This window comes from Streptopelia decaocto (assembly GCF_964273445.1).
Source record: "Streptopelia decaocto genome assembly, chromosome: 1".
Lineage (NCBI taxonomy): Eukaryota > Metazoa > Chordata > Aves > Columbiformes > Columbidae > Streptopelia > Streptopelia decaocto.
Window position 1 is genome coordinate 41302017 of NC_138663.1, and position 21469 is coordinate 41323485.

At 47.9% G+C, this 21469-nt stretch overlaps 2 protein-coding genes across 2 annotated transcripts; one reads left to right on the forward strand and one right to left on the reverse strand.

The window, feature by feature from the left end:
• Positions 1 to 1776: 1776 nt before the first annotated feature.
• WBP2NL (WBP2 N-terminal like) lies at positions 1777 to 10989 on the forward strand. The gene is made up of 8 exons (XM_082051386.1): positions 1777 to 1862; positions 4410 to 4518; positions 4946 to 5081; positions 6503 to 6595; positions 7379 to 7603; positions 8013 to 8159; positions 8533 to 8609; positions 9415 to 10989. Exons 1-8 carry the CDS (start codon positions 1804 to 1806, stop codon positions 9460 to 9462), a joined length of 894 nt encoding a protein of 297 aa, XP_081907512.1. The 5' UTR covers positions 1777 to 1803; the 3' UTR covers positions 9463 to 10989.
• Positions 10990 to 13006: 2017 nt separating this feature from the next.
• Positions 13007 to 14947, reverse strand: LOC309440185 (alpha-N-acetylgalactosaminidase-like). The gene is made up of 2 exons (XM_082053605.1): positions 13808 to 14947; positions 13007 to 13538 (listed from the first exon to the last, which is right to left on the reverse strand). Exons 1-2 carry the CDS (start codon positions 13868 to 13870, stop codon positions 13356 to 13358), a joined length of 246 nt encoding a protein of 81 aa, XP_081909731.1. The 5' UTR covers positions 13871 to 14947; the 3' UTR covers positions 13007 to 13355.
• Positions 14948 to 21469: the final 6522 nt, after the last annotated feature.

Genomic DNA, 21469 nt, shown 5'->3' on the forward strand with positions numbered 1-21469 from the left:
TACCAGTCCTCCCTGGCCCTGCAAAGAACAAAAACCTAATCACCGGTGCCAGCAGCTGTACCACGGACCTTGCAGAAACCATCCTGCTACAATGCTACCCATCCCACCACCCACACCAGCCATCCAGAGCCCAACATGGGGCCAAAGCCTCCTCCCAGCTTGTCTCCACCAGCCACCAAGGCATGGACATGGCACTACCAACTGCCAGATGCATCTTCTCAGCCTGTTCTGCTGTGGCTGCTCCTGCCCAGCCTCTACATAACGTTTTAACCCAGTGCAATAGGAAAGACTAATCCAGGGCTCCTCTTCTTCACTGCCCTGAAGCGTGAAGCCACGTTCCACCGTCTGTAGCAGAGGCGTGCACTTGCTTTCTCACACAGCTCTCTCTGGCGGCCATGCAACTGCTCTTGAGGAATTCTTGCTGCTGGGCTCCAGCACCCTCGGCTGCAGTGTGGTCATTTCTACAACTTTTTCTACAACTTTTGGACCCAAACAAGGGTTACAGCTGGGAGGCAATGCCGCCCTGCTCAAAGAAAGCAAAGCAGACGCCACACAACAGGAGAGAGAGACTATCATTTGCCTGTAACATGGATTACAAGGACAAGGCTGTGTGTTTTGCCTTTTATGATTAGGAATTTTTGTTTGCTTGTGATAAGGTGTTTTTTAAGCTCCGCTTTGTAATCTCCTGTCAGATCATGGACTACTTCTAAGGATCCATAAAGGCTTGCTGAGAAAAGCAAGCTCAGGTATTCCCCACTGCCATCTCCTAATGGAAATATCCAACTGTTATCTGCTCATCTACCAGAAAGTCTACAAACGGCAAATATCAAAAATTTGTCATGTTGTGCAACAACGGAAAACAGTGTTGGAAGAAAGTCTCTGCCAACACATAAGCTGGGAAAAACCTGAACGGATCCTTGCTCTCGTGTGCCACCAGCTGAGTCCTGCGATGACCACAGCACATCAGATGCTCCCCTCAGAGATACCACTTGAACGATATCATAGCAGGGTGGAGTCTAGATTTTACACCAGAGGGACACACTCAGTGCGTTCAGAGAGTCATGAACTCTTCACCACATAAGCCATTGAACAGAAAAACTTGGCAATGCGTGGTAAATCCCAAAGACTCTTTTTTTTTTTTTTTTTTTTTACACCAGACAAATTAATTTAGGCCAGGATGCTAATGCAGATCACGGTTACGCTGTGAGCGCAGAGGGCAGGAGGAGCGAGCGGCGCTACGTGTAGGCACTAGTACTTGTGGTTAGTTGTGAGGACACGTCATTGCGGTTCACGACGGTTTGTCAGCGGCGTCTCGGGGGGAAGGGCCGCCTAAGATGCGCTGCCGCCACTTTTCCCAGCCCAACAGAGACCTCGGGACGTGGGAAGCGGCGCCGCGAGGGTCAGGCGAACAGACAATGGCAAAAATCGCGCTGCAGCCAGACACTGGGCCGGGGCCGTCCAGGGACAGCGCCTTCCCCGACCGCCTCAGGCCCAACCGGGAGCGGCCCAGGCCGCGGCCCTCCCCGGCGGCCACGCACGGGCCTGGAGCAGAGCGGATGCCGGGGCTGCCCCGCGGTGGGGAACACGCGATACCGGGGGACAGGGCGGTCCGGACGGTGCAACCGCCTGTAGCGTCCCCTCCACCGGCGGCCATTAAACCAGCGTCGCCTTGACAACCGCTCGCGTCATTTCCGCCTCGCGCCCGCCGCCTGCCGGGAGGAGTCACGGGGGACGGGGTGCTGGGGGAGGCGGGGCTCTCGGGTGACGTCACAGGGTCAGGGGCGGGGGAAGGGGGGTGCCAAGATGGCGCTGAATAGGAACCACTCGTCGCAGGGCGGTGTTGTTGTCCCCAATGCCGAGAGGTACCGGGGGCGGCGGCGGGGACGCGGGGGCCGGGTTGGGGGGGCTTGTCCTCAGCCCTTGTCGGGGCCCAGGGGTGGGAGGCAGCTGGGCCCCCGGCCGGGCCTGGGGGCCGTGCGGTTCAGCGCTCCCCGGCAGCCCGGGAACGGGCCTGGCTGGAGCCCACAGAGCTGCCCCGTCTGCACCGCTGGAGCTCGGAGGGCCTTAGTGCCGCTCCAGCGGGCGGCCATCGCCTGTAAAACACAAGGAATTGGCTTTTGTTGGTGTCGCGCAATTAGCTAACAATGTCAGGGAGGCACAGGCCGCTTAAGGCAAGAGTCCTAATCCCTTGAATTCGAAGTAAGGACAACTTCTCGTCAGAGGAGAGGTCTGGGCAGAGCCCGTCCCCTCCTGGACGTGGGGGGACCGTCTCTTCGTGAGAACACAACCAGCTGCTCGATGCCCCGAGTGGGGGTTGACAGACCCTCGTGATGGGCATCACCCTGCCTTTGGTCGTGTTCGGGTGCTCCCGGCATCCCGGCCTTCCCTGGAGAAATTGGGGAAAATACAGGCTTAGTGAAGGATCATCAATCTGGTAAACAACAGGAAAAACACACTCCAAAATATCACAGAATGTTAGGGATTGGAAGGGACCTCGAAAGATCATTTAGTCCAATCCCCCTGCTGGAGCAGGAACACCCAGATGAGGTTACACAGGAATGTGTCCAGGTGGGTTTTGAATGTCTCCAGAGCAGGTGACTCCACAACCCCCCTGGGCAGCCTGTTCCAGTGCTCTGGCACCCTCACTGTGCAGAAGTTTCTTCTCAAATTTAAGTGGAACCTCCTGTGTTCCAGTTTGTACCCACTGCCCCTTGTCTCATCTTTGGTTGTCACCAGCAATGCTCCAAATAATGTTCATACCTGACTGCTAATACTTCAGTCAGGAAAGTCCTCTGACACATAGAGCTTTCGCTCCACAGGGTGCACAGCCCTCCCGTGACAGCCTCGGATGCTCGGATGGGCACGCAGGTACAAACCAGTTCAGCAGCCTAATTATGCCTTGTGGTGGCGGCTGCATGTTATTTGCTTGTATGAGTAGCTGGGAATAAATAAATATTAAAGTGACTATGCAGAAGTTCTTCCAAGTGAGGCAAACTCACAGGAAGTGCTGCTACAGGATATGGTTGAGGAAGTATTCTGGTACAATCCAAACTGTTGAGGAGTTGTTTTATTTAGCTTAGAAGAAATGTTTCCCCTTTGCATCTCAGCAGTGAGAAGAGCTCTGCTGCCTCGTCAGTCTGTCCCTCCCAGCCAGTCTGAGAATCTGCATTAAGCTCCACTACAAAGTAAATATCCCAGCAGAATTTCTTGGTCAGGTTGTTTTTTTCACATTAAAGCTAGACTTTTTTAATGTCCTCCTCCTTGGACAGCTACATTTTTCAGACACATCTATACTGTTAGGTTTTTCTCTTCCCTACAGACCACACAACCTGAAACTACAGGGCTTTTGGTTGTTTTCCCAGGCTGTGGCCCTGCTGATTCCTCCCTTCCCCCAATAATTTTGTAGTTCTCTGACTCCTTACTTGATCTGACTTCTACAATAGGCTGATCAGAATATGTAAGGATAATTTCAGATCCAGCTTCTTCAAGGCTTGTGTTGAGTTAGGGTTTTGTTTTTTTCTTTTTCTGTGCTCTTGAACTATAAAAGGATTTGGATTCTTCTGCCACTGTAAGACAGTGCAAACTTGTCACCCCCAAGGCTCTTTTGTTTATTCTGCAAATTTTCTCACTAGGTGATATGTTTAGGGTTTGCCCTGTAGATTCAGTGACATGCTTTCCCAAATTGACTCTTTCCTTTTTCCTGAAAATATATTTAATTTTTCAGTCACCTCCATACCCCCAATCCTGCAGCATTCACAGTTCTCATCTGGCTTTGTGTTGTTAGTGAACTTCGCTAATGTTCCTGTAGATATCCAAGAATAATAGGCATATTGCTGACATTACTGGCCCCTCCTTTTGTTTCTTAGCATGGGGCTGTTTATTACCAATATTTGCTTAAATCATGTGAAGCAAGGTCAGCAGTGAGAGTATTAGTTAAGCAACATCCTCAGTTTGCGCAGCGGGTGCTGAGTCACAACAGTGCTGTGTTCCTGTGTGGTGGCTGGTCCTGGATTTAAGCACGAACTTGGAGGGAGAGGCTTGCGCTGTGGTGGTACCTTGGCTTCAGTGGGGTTGTTTCAGACACCTCACCCCATTCCTGTGCCCTGACCTTTGTGCTGAGGCTCTTCTCATGCAGAGAGAGGAATTTCTCAGCCTGATGGTTTTGGAAACAGAAACTGTCATTTAAAATGTCCCTTTGTGGAGGAGGAGCAGGGTGAGAGGATTAATTCTTCCACTCTGCATAAATCATCACTGTCTGTTCAATAGCAGAACAGCAGGGCCCACATCAGAACTGAGTCTTTTGGGATAATATTCAGTTTCTGGTGTGCTGTCCCCCTCCCTGCGTGATGGATGTGTGTGTCAGAGCTGTCACTGAGGTTGTTTCCAATTTGTCTGATTTCCCCCTGTAGCATTCTCAAAGAGTGTAAAGATGTGGAGCTCTCCTTCAGTGACGTGACAGGCAAGCCCGAAGCCTTCAAAGGCACCAAGAAAGGGATGTTGTATCTCACCCCTTACAGGGTAAGTCTGATGCCAGCAGGGCTTCCTCTTTCTCAAGGGATCTCATGGACCAGAAATGCAGTTGGTAATAGAAGTGATTTTTGGTACGGGAGGACCAACTGAGAGTCCTGGAAATCACATATAATTATTACTTTATTTGAAAACTGTCATAGCTTATCCTTAAAAAGTAGAACAATAAAACTCTGTGAATGTGCACACGTATTTTAAGTGGTATATTATTTTGCAACATACGCATTTCAGGTCAGTGAGCTATGTGGCATCAAATCTGTTTGGTATTCTGCAGTATGAAGACACTGAAATAACATAATGCATACTGATACTAAGGGTTAAATTACCATATTTCTTGGGTGTTGCCACAACTAGAACTCCATGATCACCTTTTATATGTAATTCAAGTAATCCTGAAGTGTTCCCTCTGGTCTTGCAGATAATCTTTGTGTCGAAGGGCAAGGATCCTATGCTGTCGTTCATGATGCCGTTTTATCTGGTGAAAGGATGCTCAATCGAGCAGCCTGTTTTCTCTGCCAATTACATCAAAGGACAGATTCAGGCTGAGGCAGGAGGTATGTGCCCATGCTTTGTCGACTGAACTCTGCCCAACTGTCACAAGTCTTTTTTCTGCTGAACATCAGACAGACAGCTGGCATGCACAAGACAAACGGACAGAGTAGCTGTAGCAGCACAGGTAGCATGTCCACGCTGAGGTAACTTGTGTCTTCTGAGCTCTAAGGCACTGCTGCCTTGTAAGTTTCTGCCCACAAAGCTGGTAACTGACTTTCACAGCTGACTTTTGCTTAATCCTGTAACTTCTGTCCTGCCATGTATGTCACCTTTATTTGGTTTCTATATGTGGTTGTTACCCGTTGGTTTTGAGCTGGAGCAATGAGTAAGTGACTGAGTCACCAATCCTTGGTATTGATAGAATTAGCAACTGGTTTTGTTTCCTTGAGGTCAGTAGACATTTACCAACATTGGTACATTTCTGTCTGTCCAAACATGGGGAATTGCACAGGGTAAATGGGTTAAAAACAAGGCTTCTGGTTCAGATTTCTCCCCTCTTCAGCCCTGGAGTTAGTTTATATATGTTTTGATGGTATCTGGAGAACTCAAGCTTTTGCATTTTGTTTGTAACAATGTTTTAAAGTGTCTGGGTTCTCTGGCTTGTGGATCAGCCCACTTTCTTGGGCTGAAGTAATACTAAGACAGATTTAAAGAAGTGAAACTCCAGCGGGATGACTCTATCCATGGTGGATTGTTTTGTTATGTTTCTGTCCTTTATTTCTACTTTGTTCCTAAGAGACCATATCTACTTTTACTAACTCCATCGTTAGACAAAGAAGATAGATCTTATACTTATGAAACATTTTTATTTAAATGACACAAAAAAGCCCCAAACATGCCCCCCCCCAAAAACACCAAAAAAGCCTCTATGAAACAAAACACTTTCACTTATCTTGCAATGTCATCACCTACTTTATTTTTTTCTAAAAAATTGCTCTTGTACCTAAGCACATATAATCTGTCTGAGCTTCTGTGGGTCAAAGAGATTAAAAATGTTGCATTTGATTTAAATCCTAGCTTGAGTTGCAGATGCTCATCTGTAATCCAGTGAGGTTGGCAATGAAACTTAATTTGAGGGCTTTCAATAAAATACTCAGTGAATAAAGTGTTCTTTCTTTACACTGTGTTCATTATTAGGTTCTGTTAAACCTTTCAGGAAAGGACAAAACAACTTAGTATTTAGAGTATGCTGCTTCTACATCATTGTCCTTTTAAAGGGTAAAGAAACAAATTCCTGATGTTCTTAGGATACTATTTTGGGGGATGTCTGATAAGCAGCACCATGATTCTTTCCTTCTGGCAATATGATGCAAAATAGTTTTGAAATAGAGAAGGAAAAATAATTTGAATATTAACTGGTTTGCTGGCTTGACAGCTACTGAGGATGTTTCTAGTCTGTTTCTATTCTATTTCTCTCTTCTAGGTGGCTGGGAAGGGCAGGGGACATTCAAACTGACTTTCAACAGTGGAGGAGCCATTGAGTTTGGACAGCTGATGTTCAAAGCTGCCTCTAGTGGTAAAGGATCTTCAGAACCTGCAGTTTCCCCATGGTTGGCTAGCTTTTAGAGAATAGTGCTTTTTTTGTTGTTGTTGTTGTTTTTTTTAAACTTCACAGACCGAAGGAAGAGGAATACCCTATGCATGCTTCCACAGCAATGTATTCTTTTTCTTCCCAGGGGAACTTCTGTTTTCCCTTCCAATCATTTTTATTTTATCTTAATACTTTGTACAATCAGAATATTCTGGGGTTTCTGCTTCTGAGTTGGACCACCTTTTTCTACAGAACCTTATTCCACCTGAAATAAAGTTGAAATATGTAATGATGGAGAACCAATCCACTTACATACCTTCAGCTCAGTTCTGTAATGGAGTAACATGGGGGAAATTAACACGTCCACATTTGGAGAGGGGAAAAGTAATTTTTTTTTTTTAATCTATTTTAAAACTTTCAAATGGGGGAAAAAATGTACTTTATTTTTTCTTGATAAGAAAGTTTTAAAATAACATAAAAATGCCCTACTGATACTTGCTTTAGAACAGTCTTTTCTTCTAGCAGTGGGAGCTCTATGCTGGGACTGGCACCTGACAGTTGGTATTTTTGCAGCTGGTTTCCCTTAGCACCCTGTAAACCTGCAGTGAGGAGACTTTTAACGCTTCTCAAGCGCAGTGCTGTGCCAGGACTGTGTAGTGAATTTAGATAAAGGAAAATGGTGCTGCATGCACAGGACTATTTTTCTTTTATTCTATACATTTAACTATAACCAAAGGATGCCTGCCTTACTAAATGTGTGGTCTTTAGCTTCCAGTGGCGTTCCTCTCCAGACCCCTGGCTATGGCTATGGCTATACACCTGTGCCCGGAGGGTACGTACCTCCCCAACCTGCTCCAGGGGGGTACTCACCTGTGCCAGGGGGCTATGCTGCTCCTCCACCACCAAATGGACCATATCCTTACGCACCACCTCCGATGAACACCTATGGACCTGCTCCACAGCCCATGGGATATCCATACACCCAGACTCCAGGTTTGGAAATTGTGTAACAATGGCTGGTTGGAGGTGTTTGCTGTTAGTTGTAAAGAAATCGCAATGGTACAGTGTGGGTTGCTGAAGTTGTGTCTCCAGTGAGGATCCTTGTCCTTGCAAAAATTTGTCGCGTGCTGTTGATCACACTGTGGTGTCTGTATAGTTGCAGCTGGGTGGGAGGTGAAAATGTGGTTGTTAAATTGTGCTGCTGCTCAGCAGAGAATTGTCGGCTGCTGGCATGATGGGCATTAGCAAAATGCCAGATCCCTGCTGCCTGCATCCCTGCCATGCCTGCCGCGCTTCACCAGAGCTCTTCTCCGGGGCTAATGTGCTGCTGGGCCTGTGAACTCTCTTCCCCTCTGTCCTATTGCCACGGGCCAAAGCATCAGTCCGGTGTAATCTTTTTCAGGTATTTACCCACCCCTGCCAAACATGAACCCCATGTATATGCCAGCTCCTCCCCCCTACTCTGGGCCATCTCCCGCAGGACCCTCAGCTCCCGCAGGACCCTCAGCTCCCCCAGGTCCCCCAGCCTCGGTGGGCCCGGAGATGCCAGGTAAATGGGACTGGGGGCTGCCAGTGTCTGGTTGCAAAAGGGTGCTTGGGGGTTTGGGCTGTGGTTGGCATTGTGGGCACAGCGTGGGGTGGTGAAGCTGTTGCAGGAGCTCAAAAATGTCTTGATCTGTTATCTGAGATAACTGGAGAGGGAGCTGCTCAGCTCTGCACTGCACCGCGTGTGGTCAGCTCTAAGCTTGCAGCTTTTCTGAGCTGCTCCGAGCTCCAACCCAGCTTGCTGCAGTTGCTGCTGGCTCTTTGGACCCTTGTTGACTCCTCAGGAGGGTTGTGGCTGGGGAGAAGGCTCTGGGGCTGCTGCTTAAGCCCTGTGAGATGAGTGTGTCCTACCCTTGCTGCTTCTCTTTCCTTTCTAGGGGGTAGTAAGGCCATGGAAGCCACTTCCAGTGCATATTACAACCCTGCCAACCCACACAATGTGTATATGCCCATGGTGAGTCTGCGCCTCTGGTCTGCCTGTGCCTGCTCCCTCTTCCGTCACTAACAGGGACAGCGGTTTGCATTCCTAGGAAAGCCTGGTGTGCCTGCCTTTTGAACAGGCATAGAAAGGTGTGGATGATAGTGCTGTGAAGAAGGCTTGTTAAATCCTCAGTCAAGAAAGGAGGAGGCCTTGAGATTCACTCCCTAACAGCTATTCAGTACAACAGAAACTCTGTATGAGGAGAGTTAGAGAAGAGCAGGTCACTTAAGAATGGCAGCATGTGGGGTTTGTTTTATTTTTTCTTTTCTGGGCTGCAAGGAGACGGGGAGCTCTCTTACAGTTCAGCCAGCAGATACTGGCTGTAGCCTACATCTGGTATGTGGCATCCAGTCTGCCTGTGCCCTTCACGGCCTCGCATGGCTCTGTGGAGACCGATGGAGCAGCAAAACTGGCCCTCAGCCCAGGGGTTTGCAGTCTGCTGGGTCAGGGCTATGAACATCAACAGAGACAAAGCCCTGGAAATGAAGGGATGATGGGGATTGAAACAGATTAAATGGTCTGTTATTTGCAGTAGACCATTTGTTACCTGTTTTTGAGGGGACCTTCACTAGAAACATTATGAGAGGTAGCACATAGTGTGGAGCATAACTGATACTAGAGAGGAATGGTGTGTTGAAATGCCAGCTTAAAACAGCACCCAGCTCTGGGTGTAGCTCACTGAAGATCAGTCATTCCTTGTAAGCCAAGTCTGGGAACGCCTGGGAGGAGCTGGTCATAGGATCAGCAGGGTTGTTGACTCTATTGTATCTCTTTCCAGGATCAGCCACCTCCTTATACACCTCCTGAGGATAAGAAGAACAACTAAAAGAAGGAAATTGCAACCAGCCTCCCACACGCTCTCCCTGAAGACAACATGGCTGTTACCTCCCTTTGGGTTAGCATATCTCTAGGTCTCTTTCTATATATACGATATATGCAGTGCTGGGCAGGGGAGCACCTGCCCTCCTTAAACGTAAAGTCATTGGCAATACAAGGCGGAACAACAGCACTTTCCTGCTTATTTGCTTTATCTCATGGGGTCAAAGCACTAACCTTTTGCTCTGCCATTGACTTAAGGAGAGAGATGAACTTCCTAAACCACCAGTAGATCACATCACTAATCTGGGACTAAAATATGAAGGCTCTGGGATCTTGGAGTAAAACTACTTGGAATGCCAAACTTTTGACTTCTTCTGAAACACCATCCAAGAGGAACGGTACAGAAAACCCTGACATTCCTTGCACAGATCCTTGGGTGCCCCATAAAGGTGTTAAATTTCCTTAAATTCAGACTGAGGTGGGCCTTTGGAAATCCTGCATTGTGCTGGAAGCGTGTGTTTCATGTCCAGGACTAACAGTTGTGGTGCGACAAACTGGAAAAGTGCATCCTGAGAGACACCGAAGCATTTGGCTGTGCAGGAGGGAAGGGGATGGGCCCCAGCCAGGCTGCCTTTGCAGACATCGAATAGAGAAGCAAACAAAGCTGTGCTGCAGGGCGGTGAGCTCATACCGGCAGGCATGTGAATTCATCTCGCTTTCACCCTCCTAGAAGCAGGTCCAAGATCCGCGCAATGATCCTGTATCAAGCAGCCATTCTTCAAGTGTAACGAAGTCAAGTGCTGTGCAGGAGGCTTCTTGCCTTGGAGCAAAATGTGTTACATGAGGATGATGACCTGGCACTGGTCTTGTCAGGAGATGGGTCCCGCAGCCCTGGCTTCCTCTGCTGAGCTAGCTTGTGCTACGTGCCAGCTCCACGGGAAAACTGGATGTCATCTCCTCCTTGGGCAGCCACAGCCAGGTTGTGTGTGCCCATGTCTGAGCAATGTGGGCAGGTGGATGCTGTAACACCGGTGTTGGGTTGCTGAGGGGTACAGGGCCCTCTCTCAGCTGGGAGCACTGGTGCAGATGTTAGTAATGCTCAGCTGTCTTGCAGAGACTGTGGCTGCTCAGCCACAACCTTTCCTTCTTCCTTAGGACATAGTGCTATTAAACCTGCTCTGAGGAGAGTCTCTCTAGTCTGGTGGAGACTGTTGTGATCCTTTGCATATGGAGTGATTGTACTTCTTCCTGCAGCCTTCTTGCCTTCACAGTGAAGGGGAAGAAGGAGTGCTGTTTTCCCTCTTGCTTCCCTGTGTGCCAGGGCTCTTTTGAAAGTCAGGCTTGCACGACTTGCAAGTGTGAGTTCCTAAAGCAGCCCTGCTTGTGGGGAGAGAGGGAAGTAAATTTCCTTATCTATAAACACCTTTAAAGTCTGTTGGAGATATTCTAATAACTCTGTATATAAAAAAAAATCAACCATGAATGTTTGTAACTTTTGAATTGCACTTTAATACAGGAGTGTTAATACCTTTAACTGCCTGTTCACTGTTGAGTGTGTGTTATGTTGACCGTCGTTCCTGCCAGCTGCACAGCAGGCTGGAACAAACGAGAACCACTGGTGCTGTTTCCTCGGCTGGGCTGTGGGCCAGTCCTGCTCTCCCTGGTGTGTGGCTAAGCTGGATCTGGACTCGGATAACTGTGGGGAGAGAAGGTGCTGGGGCTTATCCTCTTGCTGCCTGTGGAGGGCGCCTTTGCTCTCACTCATATCCAGAGCTGGCCCGTGTTCACGTCATCAGGGCAGGCACAACACTGCATTGGGCAGGGGCAGTGTCACCACCCTGTCACGCACCAAGGCTGTATTCTTAGCAGCTCTCCTGTGTACGTTTACATTTACTGCCTATCTTTACGAGGAACTCCTCTCTAACCATTTTTTCCCCAGTGGGTAGAAAAACAAATATATGGTAATGGCAAATGTCACTTAACTGGGGTCTGTAAAACCTGAATTTCCCCTTGTGCCAAGAAAAGTTGGTACCCTGCTGAACATGGTGTAGTTAGTGAAAAGCTGTTTTTTACTCTGCATTAGTCTAGCCTCTGACAGGGAACCAGTTCTGTTTCTTACATAGTTGTTTTCATTTTGAGGTACTGATCCTACATTAACCAAGTAGCTACAGCTGGCAACACCAAATAAACATGAAACAGAGAGCCTGTGACCTGCTTCCCTTTTATTTCAGTTGATTAGTTGCAATCACTCCCCAAGAACAAAGCCAGCTCCTGTATACAAATATGAAGTACATTTCTCCTTTCCTGTTAGCGCTGCAAGCATCATGTTCAACATCTTGGTGCAGCACTCAGAGAAAGTTTCTGCAAGTGGTGAGAATCACAGAATCACAGAATGCTAGGGATTGGAAGGGACCTTGAAAGATCATCCAGTCCAATCCCCCTGCCGGAGCAGGAACACCCAGATGAGGTTACACAGGAATGCGTCCAGGCGGGTTTTGAATGTCTCCAGAGTAGGAGACTCTACAACCCCCCTGGGCAGCCTGTTCCAGTGCTCTGTTACCCTCACTGAGAAGAAGCTTCTTCTCAAATTTAAGTGGAACCCTTTGTGTTCCAGTTTGTACCCATTACCCCTTGTCCTATCGTTGGTTGTCACTGAGAGGAGCCTGGCTCCATCCTCATGACACTCACCCTTTATATATCTGTAAACATTAATGAGAATCAGCCAGTTCATCCTGCAGGAACCACTGTGGTTGCTCAATCCTCTGTCATCTGAATAGAAAAGGAACGTGGGACTAATAGAAGATGTGGTATTTCTCTGGTCCGAGGCTTAATCTTGTGGGTCTCCCTGGGCTACAGTCTTCACAGGCAATCTTCACAAATGCTGCACCCCTCTCTGGGACAGTCGGGGTGGGTCACAGCTCGTCTAATACTCCTCTGTAGACTCTGCACTGTATGAAGGTGAATCAGTTGACGATTCTAGAGTCTGTCCCACTGCTCACTTCCAGTTTGCTAGTGCAGCTCCTCCTCAGGACGGGGCTGTGAATGTAGCTGCCTTTGGGAGAAGGAGGTGCCTTTCCCTGAGAAACCCTGTGCAGCAAGCTGGAGGAGGGCCGGCGCCTCCTTTTAGCAGGAATTTCCTGCTAGAGCAAGAACAAGATGCAGACTTCAGCTTGGAGGCACCTGTGGCCATCTCCCAACTCAGAAGACCTCACCCAAGCATCGGCATCTTCCCAACAGCACTCACATGCACGGCACACTATGGCTCTTCAGGTTTTGGTGCTCTGTTGCTGACCTCCAGGATCCTGCAGCAGGACCAGGCATGCAAGCAAAGCTTCTCTGCACAGGTCCACCAAGCCTCCAGGAGATCCTGGTCCTGGGGGAGGGTGCATGGGAAGGGTGCAGCCTGACTGACAGCACCTAATTCTAAGCCAAGCTAATTACAGTAAAGGAAAGAAGGGGGCCACGTTCACTGAACCTTGAGGCTACTGCCGTCACACATGGCAGGGGGTAGTCACCGCTGTAGAAGACACTAAAAGCCTTTCTACAGGCATAGTTCAAACAGTCCCTGCAGCAGCTGGTGGTACTCAGTTCAAAGCAGGGAAGTGTTCAGGTGTCAGAGCTCACAAACTCCAATGGCAGCTGGACTCTGCTTGTATGGAACTTCCACAGGAGGATCTCAGAGGGCTTTGCAATCACCAAGCAATCATGCTCTGCACAGTCTTAGGAGCCGAGTAATGAGAATTCTTGCCTTTACGCAGACCGAGCAGTTATCATCAAGCTGGTACCCAAGGAATGACCTGGGCACGCCAGCGAAAGGCACTTGTGCAGTGAAGAGCCACGTGCCCCAGCATCTCACAGCTCCCCCCAGCACTGACCCACACCCCTGTCCGCTGAGCCTTGTCACAGGAGGAATGGCTGGAAACCCTCACCGCGGGTTTGCCGTCTGCCAACGTGACAGGGCTGCGCTGGAAGCACCGTGGGATACGGGTACCACATCACCACCCCCGAGGGGTCGATAACGACTGAGAAGCTGTCTCGCGTCTTTAAGCCGCTGATGGTCTTCCCGCTGTACACATCTTGCACCTGGAAGAGAGAGATGGGGGCTACCAGGATTTCCACAGATCTTCCATCTTGAGGTCCAGCTGTGGTCACCGAGGTGGCATGGCAGGACAGGGCACAGGAGTGGCCAACAGGAGGGAGACCCAATGGGTGGCTGCCCCTTTGTCCTGAAGGCAGGGAGTGGGAGTCCTTCCCCCAGAAAATGCAACAAGGTGTCAACAAGGGAAGCTGTAAAAAGGGGCATCCAGGTTCCACAGGGCTGCCCCACCATGCAGCGTGCCAGTGGGGCTCACCTCATACATGGTGTCCTCGGGGAAGTGGAGCTTGGCCAGGCTGGTGTTGTAGACAAAGGGCATATCCGTCCTCCGGCTGAAGAAGACGAGGGCGCTGGCGCCCTGGGACAGCGGGCGCAGGAACACCTCGATGTGCGATTTCTCCTAGAGGTGGGAATGGGTGGGTGAGGCAGAGCTGCTGGGACCAGCGCTGGCCCATAGCTTCTGTTATAGTCAAATATGACTCAAAGAAATTTAGAATTTAAAGATAGATGAGCAAAACAGCGCTGGGCGGCCTGGGAGTCACTGCTCCACCCAAAGGCACACAAATTGGTTACAGAAAGAAAGTATTTATATACCATGTGCAAGTACACACCCCTCGATCTTCTTTCGGATTGGTTAGATGGGTTGCTATGCTGTCGATCAGTCTTCCCCGCACAGCGAAGCACATCCCCCTCCCCATAAGCACACAACATCTTTCCCGCCAAAACTTGCAAAGCAGGGTGTGCAACGGCTTTCCCGCCAAAACTTGCAAAAATAGAATGTAACAAACTATGGCGGTTTAACATTTACACAACTCAGTGAATCGTCAACTACTAACATATTCCTGGTTTGATTAGCAAATTTACTTTAGTTATGCAATCTATAACAGCTTCTGACTTTGCCCTGTGGGGCTGCTACACCAGCAGGTCCCCAGTTCCCACAGCTCCTGCTCATGGTTCCCTGCATCACCTCTGTCCTGGTTTTGTTAAAAACGAGTTTCTCTTTTAGTGAATTTCCCTGTCAGCTAAAGCTTTCTTACTAACTGCACTTTCCTGAAAGCTAGATACATGTTTTGGTAGACATAGCAATGGAATGCAAGGTCATTATAAGGATGGATGCATGTCCCGCGAGAGCAGTGAACTGAAACAGATGACTAAAAACTGACCAACTAAATATTCCATCCCATTCACGTGATACTTCATATAAAAGTGGGAGATCACGAGGATCTTGTCCCTTTTCTTATGGCTGACATTAGGAGAGGACCTTGCTAGTCGTCCCTGAAAACTGAGGCCTAGTGACAGACTGAATCCAGTTCCGGTTGGCTGCAGAGTCCAGTCCAGGACTTCAGTGTGCCGGCCCTTCATCTGCTGGAGCAGTTGACCCGACTTTCAGGATTGGTTTTGTGTATTTTGTATTATCTTCTCTATTTTATTAGTAGCATTAGTAAAACATTTTTAATTTTTCCAACTCTCTTCTCTCGGTCTTTCTTTCCCTCTCAATCTCCTGTCCTTAGTGGGAATGGTGGAATTTTTAAAGGAACTGGCAACTAAAATCTAAGAGGCCACTCCTGAGCATGTGCAGATTAAAATCCCCATTTCTCCTTTCAAAGAGTTTTATTTGCTGGTTTTGCCGTAAGTTGGCCAGGGCACGCCTTGGCTAAAATGCAAGTCATACTGAAAATCAGGGTATGTTAGAGCTTTTCAGAGAAAAATTTCTGGGATGTTTAACGTGGGCAGAATAACTTTTCCAAGAAGGAGGTTTAAGGAAATTGTTGGGCTGCTTTAACTGAAACTTTCAACCAAAACAAATAGAAGAGCCCAGCTTGAAGTAAAATCTCAGCATTCAAGATTTCAGCCTGATGATATGAAAGTAAAAGACCTTGTTTGCAGTTGCTTTGATCTGTTGGTGTAATCAAGCTGCCTTAATCTGTAGCCGCTCTTCCAATTAATCTGTATAAAAGAAATAAGCAAGCTATATGGAATAGGACTTGATTTTTCATTTATGCCCAAGCAGAAGATGCAGGCTTCCTTGAGAAGCAATCAGCATTCTTTTCTCTTTCCTCAGCCTTCTGTCTGCCTATAAACTCTTTTTATTGGTTATGCAGGGCTGCCGTCTTTCCTGTAGCGAGTCAGATGTGGATATTTCTCAAGCTCCTTGAGCTCTGTGGTCGCTCATTTGAAGTCAACCATCCTGTTTTGAAGGATGGTGCCACCTTGCTTTATTGAGGATCCAGGACAGATCTGTTCTGATTCCTGAGAAGTTTGTGCTGACATTTACAAGGGCTCCCAGGCTTTTGGAATACGTATGGCTGGTTTTGTATCTTTAAAAAATAATCAGAAAACACTTCCTGGAGTGTTGGATTTTTTTTTAGGGTATGTCAAGTCATGAACACTTGTTGTTTGGCTGAGTTTACTGTAGCGACCACACCGTAGCTGGAATGATGTTTACACCTTGTACTCCTGGGCAGCTGCACCGTGAGCATGTTTTCACCTTTGCGTTGGTGTGGATTGGAAGTCAGCACCCTGTCCATTTCTGTGCCTCTTTTGAAAGGCAGAACATTTTTTTGGTAAAAGGCTGGAGGGTGAAATATCTCAAAACAGCTTCAGTCAGTGGCAGCGCCGAGGGCTGGCCCTGCCGTGCGACCTGGGCTCTGGCTTCTGCGCCCGTGCTGGAGGAGCCAGGTCCTGCACCGCTGTTACTAACTGGCTGCTATGCAAGGCACGTGGCTTCCTAAGCTGCCAGTTAGTACATATGGATGCTTTTATATAGCCTAATTCAGCCTTCCTTTTAATCTCCTTTCATACAAAGTAATCTTTGGCAGTACAGGCTGCAAGAGAGCTGAACTCCTCCTTGGTGTTTGCGTAAAAATCAAGATCAGTGGTGCCACTTAAGTGATTTTTAAATGGAAATGACTGTGGTTAACATTGTCTGGGTTTGGCTTCTGTCTGTCCAAATTTATGAAGAGCCTCTGATGTCTCAAGATAACTTAGTCCCAGGGACGTCTCCATGGAAACAGGATCTTTGTTTTCTGAAATTTAAGGCTTTCTGGATTCATACTCCTGACAAAACAGACGCACAAATGAGTCTGGGGACAGAGGGTAAGGAGCTGGGGACCCACCAAAGGTGTTTGTAAAAGTTTGAGGATGATATAAAGTGTCGTTGGGCCCTGTGGCTGCTCCACTGCCTCTCATGGAAAAATACAGAGGGCTTTCAGCCAAGGTCCTGGCATGCACCTCTTGATGTTGCAGGCCGATGAGAAGCCACCCATTGAAACCTGCAGGGCAGATGAGGCAGAAGATTAAAGTTTCTCCCTCGGCGGAGATTTTTGCAGCACCCGTTTCTCAGGGGTGGGTGCAGAGGCGCGTGGCAGCTGCCGCTCTGCTGCCCCCAGCCCCGAAGCTCAGGGCCTGGCGCTCTGGGACACAAACAAGAGTCACCAACGAGTTTGCACATGGCGTGCGCACTCTGAAAGCTTTTCAGTGGCAAATGTTGTTGTTCACTGACTGCTCGTGTGATCTGCAGCCTTTCCGTCCCCACCGCGCTCCCAGATGAAGCTCCGCCACCGCGTGGGTCTGAGCGGGCGCCACTGGCCGGAGGGTCTGAAGCTGCTTCCCTGGAGCACCTGGCCAGGGGACGCAGCGCGGTCAGCAGCAGCTCAACCCTCAGGCCTCAGGCTGCAGGAGACAGCTTGGCCAAGGCTGGCAGCTTTTTCCCCGACTGCTGTTCCCTCTGGGCAGCAAGGCGCGCTTGTTTCCACAGGCAGACTCGGGTGGTGGGATCTATCTTACGTGAAGCTGTCATCACAGGAGGTGCCATTTGCTATCAAATTTACAGGACTTGCTCAGCAAAACAGGTAACTTTAGACATAGCTGTTCACAGAATCACAGAATAGACTGGGTTGGAAAAGACCTCAGAGATCATCGAGTCCAACCCTTGGTCCAACTCTAGTCCGTTTACTAGATCATGGCACTAAGTGCCATGTCCAATCTTAATTTAAAAACCTCCAGGGACAGCGAGTCCACCACCTCCCTGGGCAGGTCATTCCAATGCCTGACCACTCTCTCTGTAAAGAATTTCTTTCTAATATCCAGCCTAAATTTCCCCTGGCAGATTTTAAGCCCATGCCCCCCTGTCCTATTGCTAACTGCCTGGGAGAAGAGACCAATCCCCACCTGGCTATAACTTCCCTTCAGGTAGTTATAGAGAGTGATGAGGTCACCTGTTGAATCTTTGATTCCAACTACAAAGGTTATCCCAGATATCAGGCCTTAGTTCAACACAGTGACGACAAATAAAAAACCTTTGGACTTTGCAATAGGCAATAAAGAGCATAAAGCAATTAAGGGTTTGTCTTAGGCCTTTCCCTCTTTCTGGATATGAACCGATGTGTCTTATCTTGCACTAACACAAATCAGACGGGAGCTTCAGAAAGGCATTAATTCACATACGTAGTGCCTGCATCCAGTACATGGGAGGACTAAGGTTTGCCATCTCCATAGGTGATGTGGCTTTCAAAATTTCCAAGTTTTCACTTTTTTAAGCAACCCAACATTTTTTAAAGTGTCCCATTTGTTTGGCCACGCAGCTGTCCCTGTGGGACCTGGGAATGGGCTGAGTTTGGACACTGCTGCCCCTCTGAAGCTGGGGAGGTTGTTTGCACTGAGGAGCTCGGTGCTTCGCCATCCGGAGGAGGGGAGCTGGGCCAGCCCACTGGAGGCCCCGACGTCTCCCGTGTCATTTCTCTCCCACTCACAACCCTCACGTTTTCGGGCACCATCCATTCAGTCTTCAGGCCATCTCAAAAAACACAGAGCAAAATACTTTCTGGTTCCTTCCTCCCTCCCGTGGAAAGATCACTACTTACAAATGCCTCCTGGGTAAAGGAGGGATGGTGGTTTTTTTAAATGCAATTTTTCTTAACACAAAACCGCAATTAACGTAGCTGTAGAAAATATAAAAGTGAACACAGACAAATAAGCTCGTTATGCACAGTTGCTATGAGACAGTAGCAACCGCTATTGGCAAAAGAAACCTACAAATCATTTGTGGTGGAGCATCAAAGGTAACCAACTAACTAAACACTCCCTAGTCAGATCTTTCGTGCATTTTCATAATTTCTAATTTCTGTTTCACTCCATATGCTCCCAATGTTATTAATCAAACTGTGAGCATGACTGAGCCAATGTTGCAAACCAAAACAGTTATTTGTGGGTTTCCTATTCATAAAAAAAAAAAAAAAGAAATATACATTCTGGTTTCCAATGCACATTCGGATTTGTGAAGTACAGACTATTGTTAGGAGCATCACACAGAAATCAAACATAAACAACCTGTTTCACTGTCAGAGTAACACAGAACAATCTTCTGCTTCCAGCACACTGATAAAAACTCCTAAACGCTGACTTGTATTCAAGCCATTGTTTATACTGACAGAAAAAGTGCAGATAAGACCATGAAAAATTGCCAATGAGAGCTTGACACTGCGTTATTCATTAACATAGCAAAATAATGAACTCTGTACTCTAACCACAAGCACACCACACACTTAGAAATTATTAGCAGAGGTTTTATATCATCAAAACTGTATGTTTGAGTATTTTCATTTTAAGTGGATCAAGGACCATTTGTGTAAAAAGTGCTGGGACAACCGCACATTTTATCTTTGCTGTTAAAGTTATTTATAGTTTCCTAATTGAATCGCTGCAAGTTCCTCTGCTCATCATCTGCTGCTGCCTTAATGGAAAATTAGCACTGAGACCTGAAATCTGACTTAACTTCTATGAGACAACATCACCCAAGGTTATTCTGTCTGCTCCTCAGTGCCATAAGCAAAGGAGAAAAATGCAATTCTCTTTCTAGCTAGAATATCTTCCTTTCATTATTATCTTCCTTCTATTTTTTTTTTAATTCATAAATAACTAACTTGTCACCTAAGTGCGTGGGTCATGAAAACTGGTGTGAGAGAAACCACTTGATCACCTCTAAGCATCCAGACATCTGCTCAAGCCAGTCCATGGAGTACAGGACCGTCCAGCTCTGTCTCCTTAGACCTCTCAATAGAGCTGTTTGAAATGTGGTGGGCACTGAGAAGCCAACAAACTCCCAGACTACTGGGCAAACATACTTCAGCTCTTGTTGGCTCCCCCAGGCTGCACTTGCTAAGAGTCTTCTCTGTATCTTCATCCAGGCTGTTAATAAATAAGCTAAATTTTATCAGCCCCATATGGATACGTAGGGACATCACTAGTGACCAGCCACCAGCTGGACTCTACCACTGATCCCAGCTCTTTAAACCTCACGGTCTGAACAGTTGTCCACCCACTTTACTGTCTACCTTGCCAGTCCGTGTCTCATTGATTTAGCTACGAGGATACTGTGGGAGATGGTGTTAAAGGCTTTGCCAAAGTCAAGGTAACAAATGACTTGCACTGTCCTCATGCTTTGAGGAGGCTGCCCTTGAAGAACAACCAGCTCTCCGGGACATCTCTCTTTGGGATCCTGCCAAGCAGATCTCTGAATGAGGTGAAATCTGCCCTCCTGAAGGCAAGGGCAGTAATGTTATTTGTTCTGCTGACTTCTGGCAGGATTTAACATTCCACAGCCTCATGGTTACTGCAGGCAAACTTAACTATCACGTCGTGGATCAATTCATCCTTCTTCATGAATAGCAAACCCAGCAGAGCATCTTCCCTGGTTGTCTCATTGATCCTGTGAGATCCTGTGAGAGGGTTCCACTGATCAGATGGGCTGTGGCCAGTAGCTACCACAACATCGCCCATGTTGCTTTGCTGCCTTCTCCTTGCTCAGAAGCACTTGGCTGGCTTGTCACCTGTCCCATGGCAAAGCCCTGGGCACCTGTCTGCATAAAGCACCACCACTCCTCACCCCTTCCAGCCTGTCTTTCTTGAAAAGCCTGTGTCCATCCGTGGCAGCTCTCCAGTCACATGGACTGTCCCACCGTGCCTCTGTAATCCAAACTAAATCATAATTCTGCAGTTGTGTTGGGGATTGTGATTCCCCCAGCTGTTCCCTCCCTTGCATATGTTTGTTTACAGGTACTTGAGATGATTCCTGAGTCATGAAGCTTTCACAAGGGACATGTAGGATCATGCTGAGGCGACCTCTATGCCCAGATAATGAGCGTTTAGGTGCCTCTTTGGGCCAGGGGCATTCTGAGGCCTGGGCTGCAACACCAGAGCCCACTGTAGAGTCTTTGCAGGTGCCTCCATCACTTTGCAGTCTGAGCTCTCCATCCCTGTTGTGGCAATTGCTCCATTAGGAGCTTTTCTCTGATCACACCGAGATCACAGATCAATCTGTGATGGGTTTACTGCTTCTTTTTAGCTAGAACTAACTGTCATGAGAGCGAGCTTTATTGATCTCCGATGGCAGAGATGCCAGGAGCACAGAGCTGTGCTGCTTTAGGAAACACTTTTACTGTCTCCATAATCGTGTTTGCAATACTGCTGCCCCAAAGGCTGGAAATTTGAGGCTCCTTGCGATACATGTGCTTTCTCCCTTCCAGCTGAGCTGTGTTCTACAAAAATCAAGGTCATTGTGCTGACTGACATTTGGAGCTGGATAAAGATTGTTATTCCCAGAAACTTGTATGATTTTTAAAGTCTCAGGTCACCCTTTTAGGCTAATTTCTGTGACAAGTGCTTTCAGTACAGGAAAGCTTGGCCTAACCTGAGCTTTCTCAAGGGCCAATGGAACAAATCCTCAGCCCTGCAAACAGAAACCTGGATGACCCGCGTTTAGGAGCTGCTTCTCCCTTGCCTTCTCTGTACAAACAAGAAGGCAACACGGATTCAAACCAACTCTGTCCAAGTCGCCCCACGAGAATGCAGCAAGTCTGAATTGCTTGTTGTGAACTGTGATCCCACCTCGGCTGTGGGAGAGGGCACCCAGAGGTCTGGT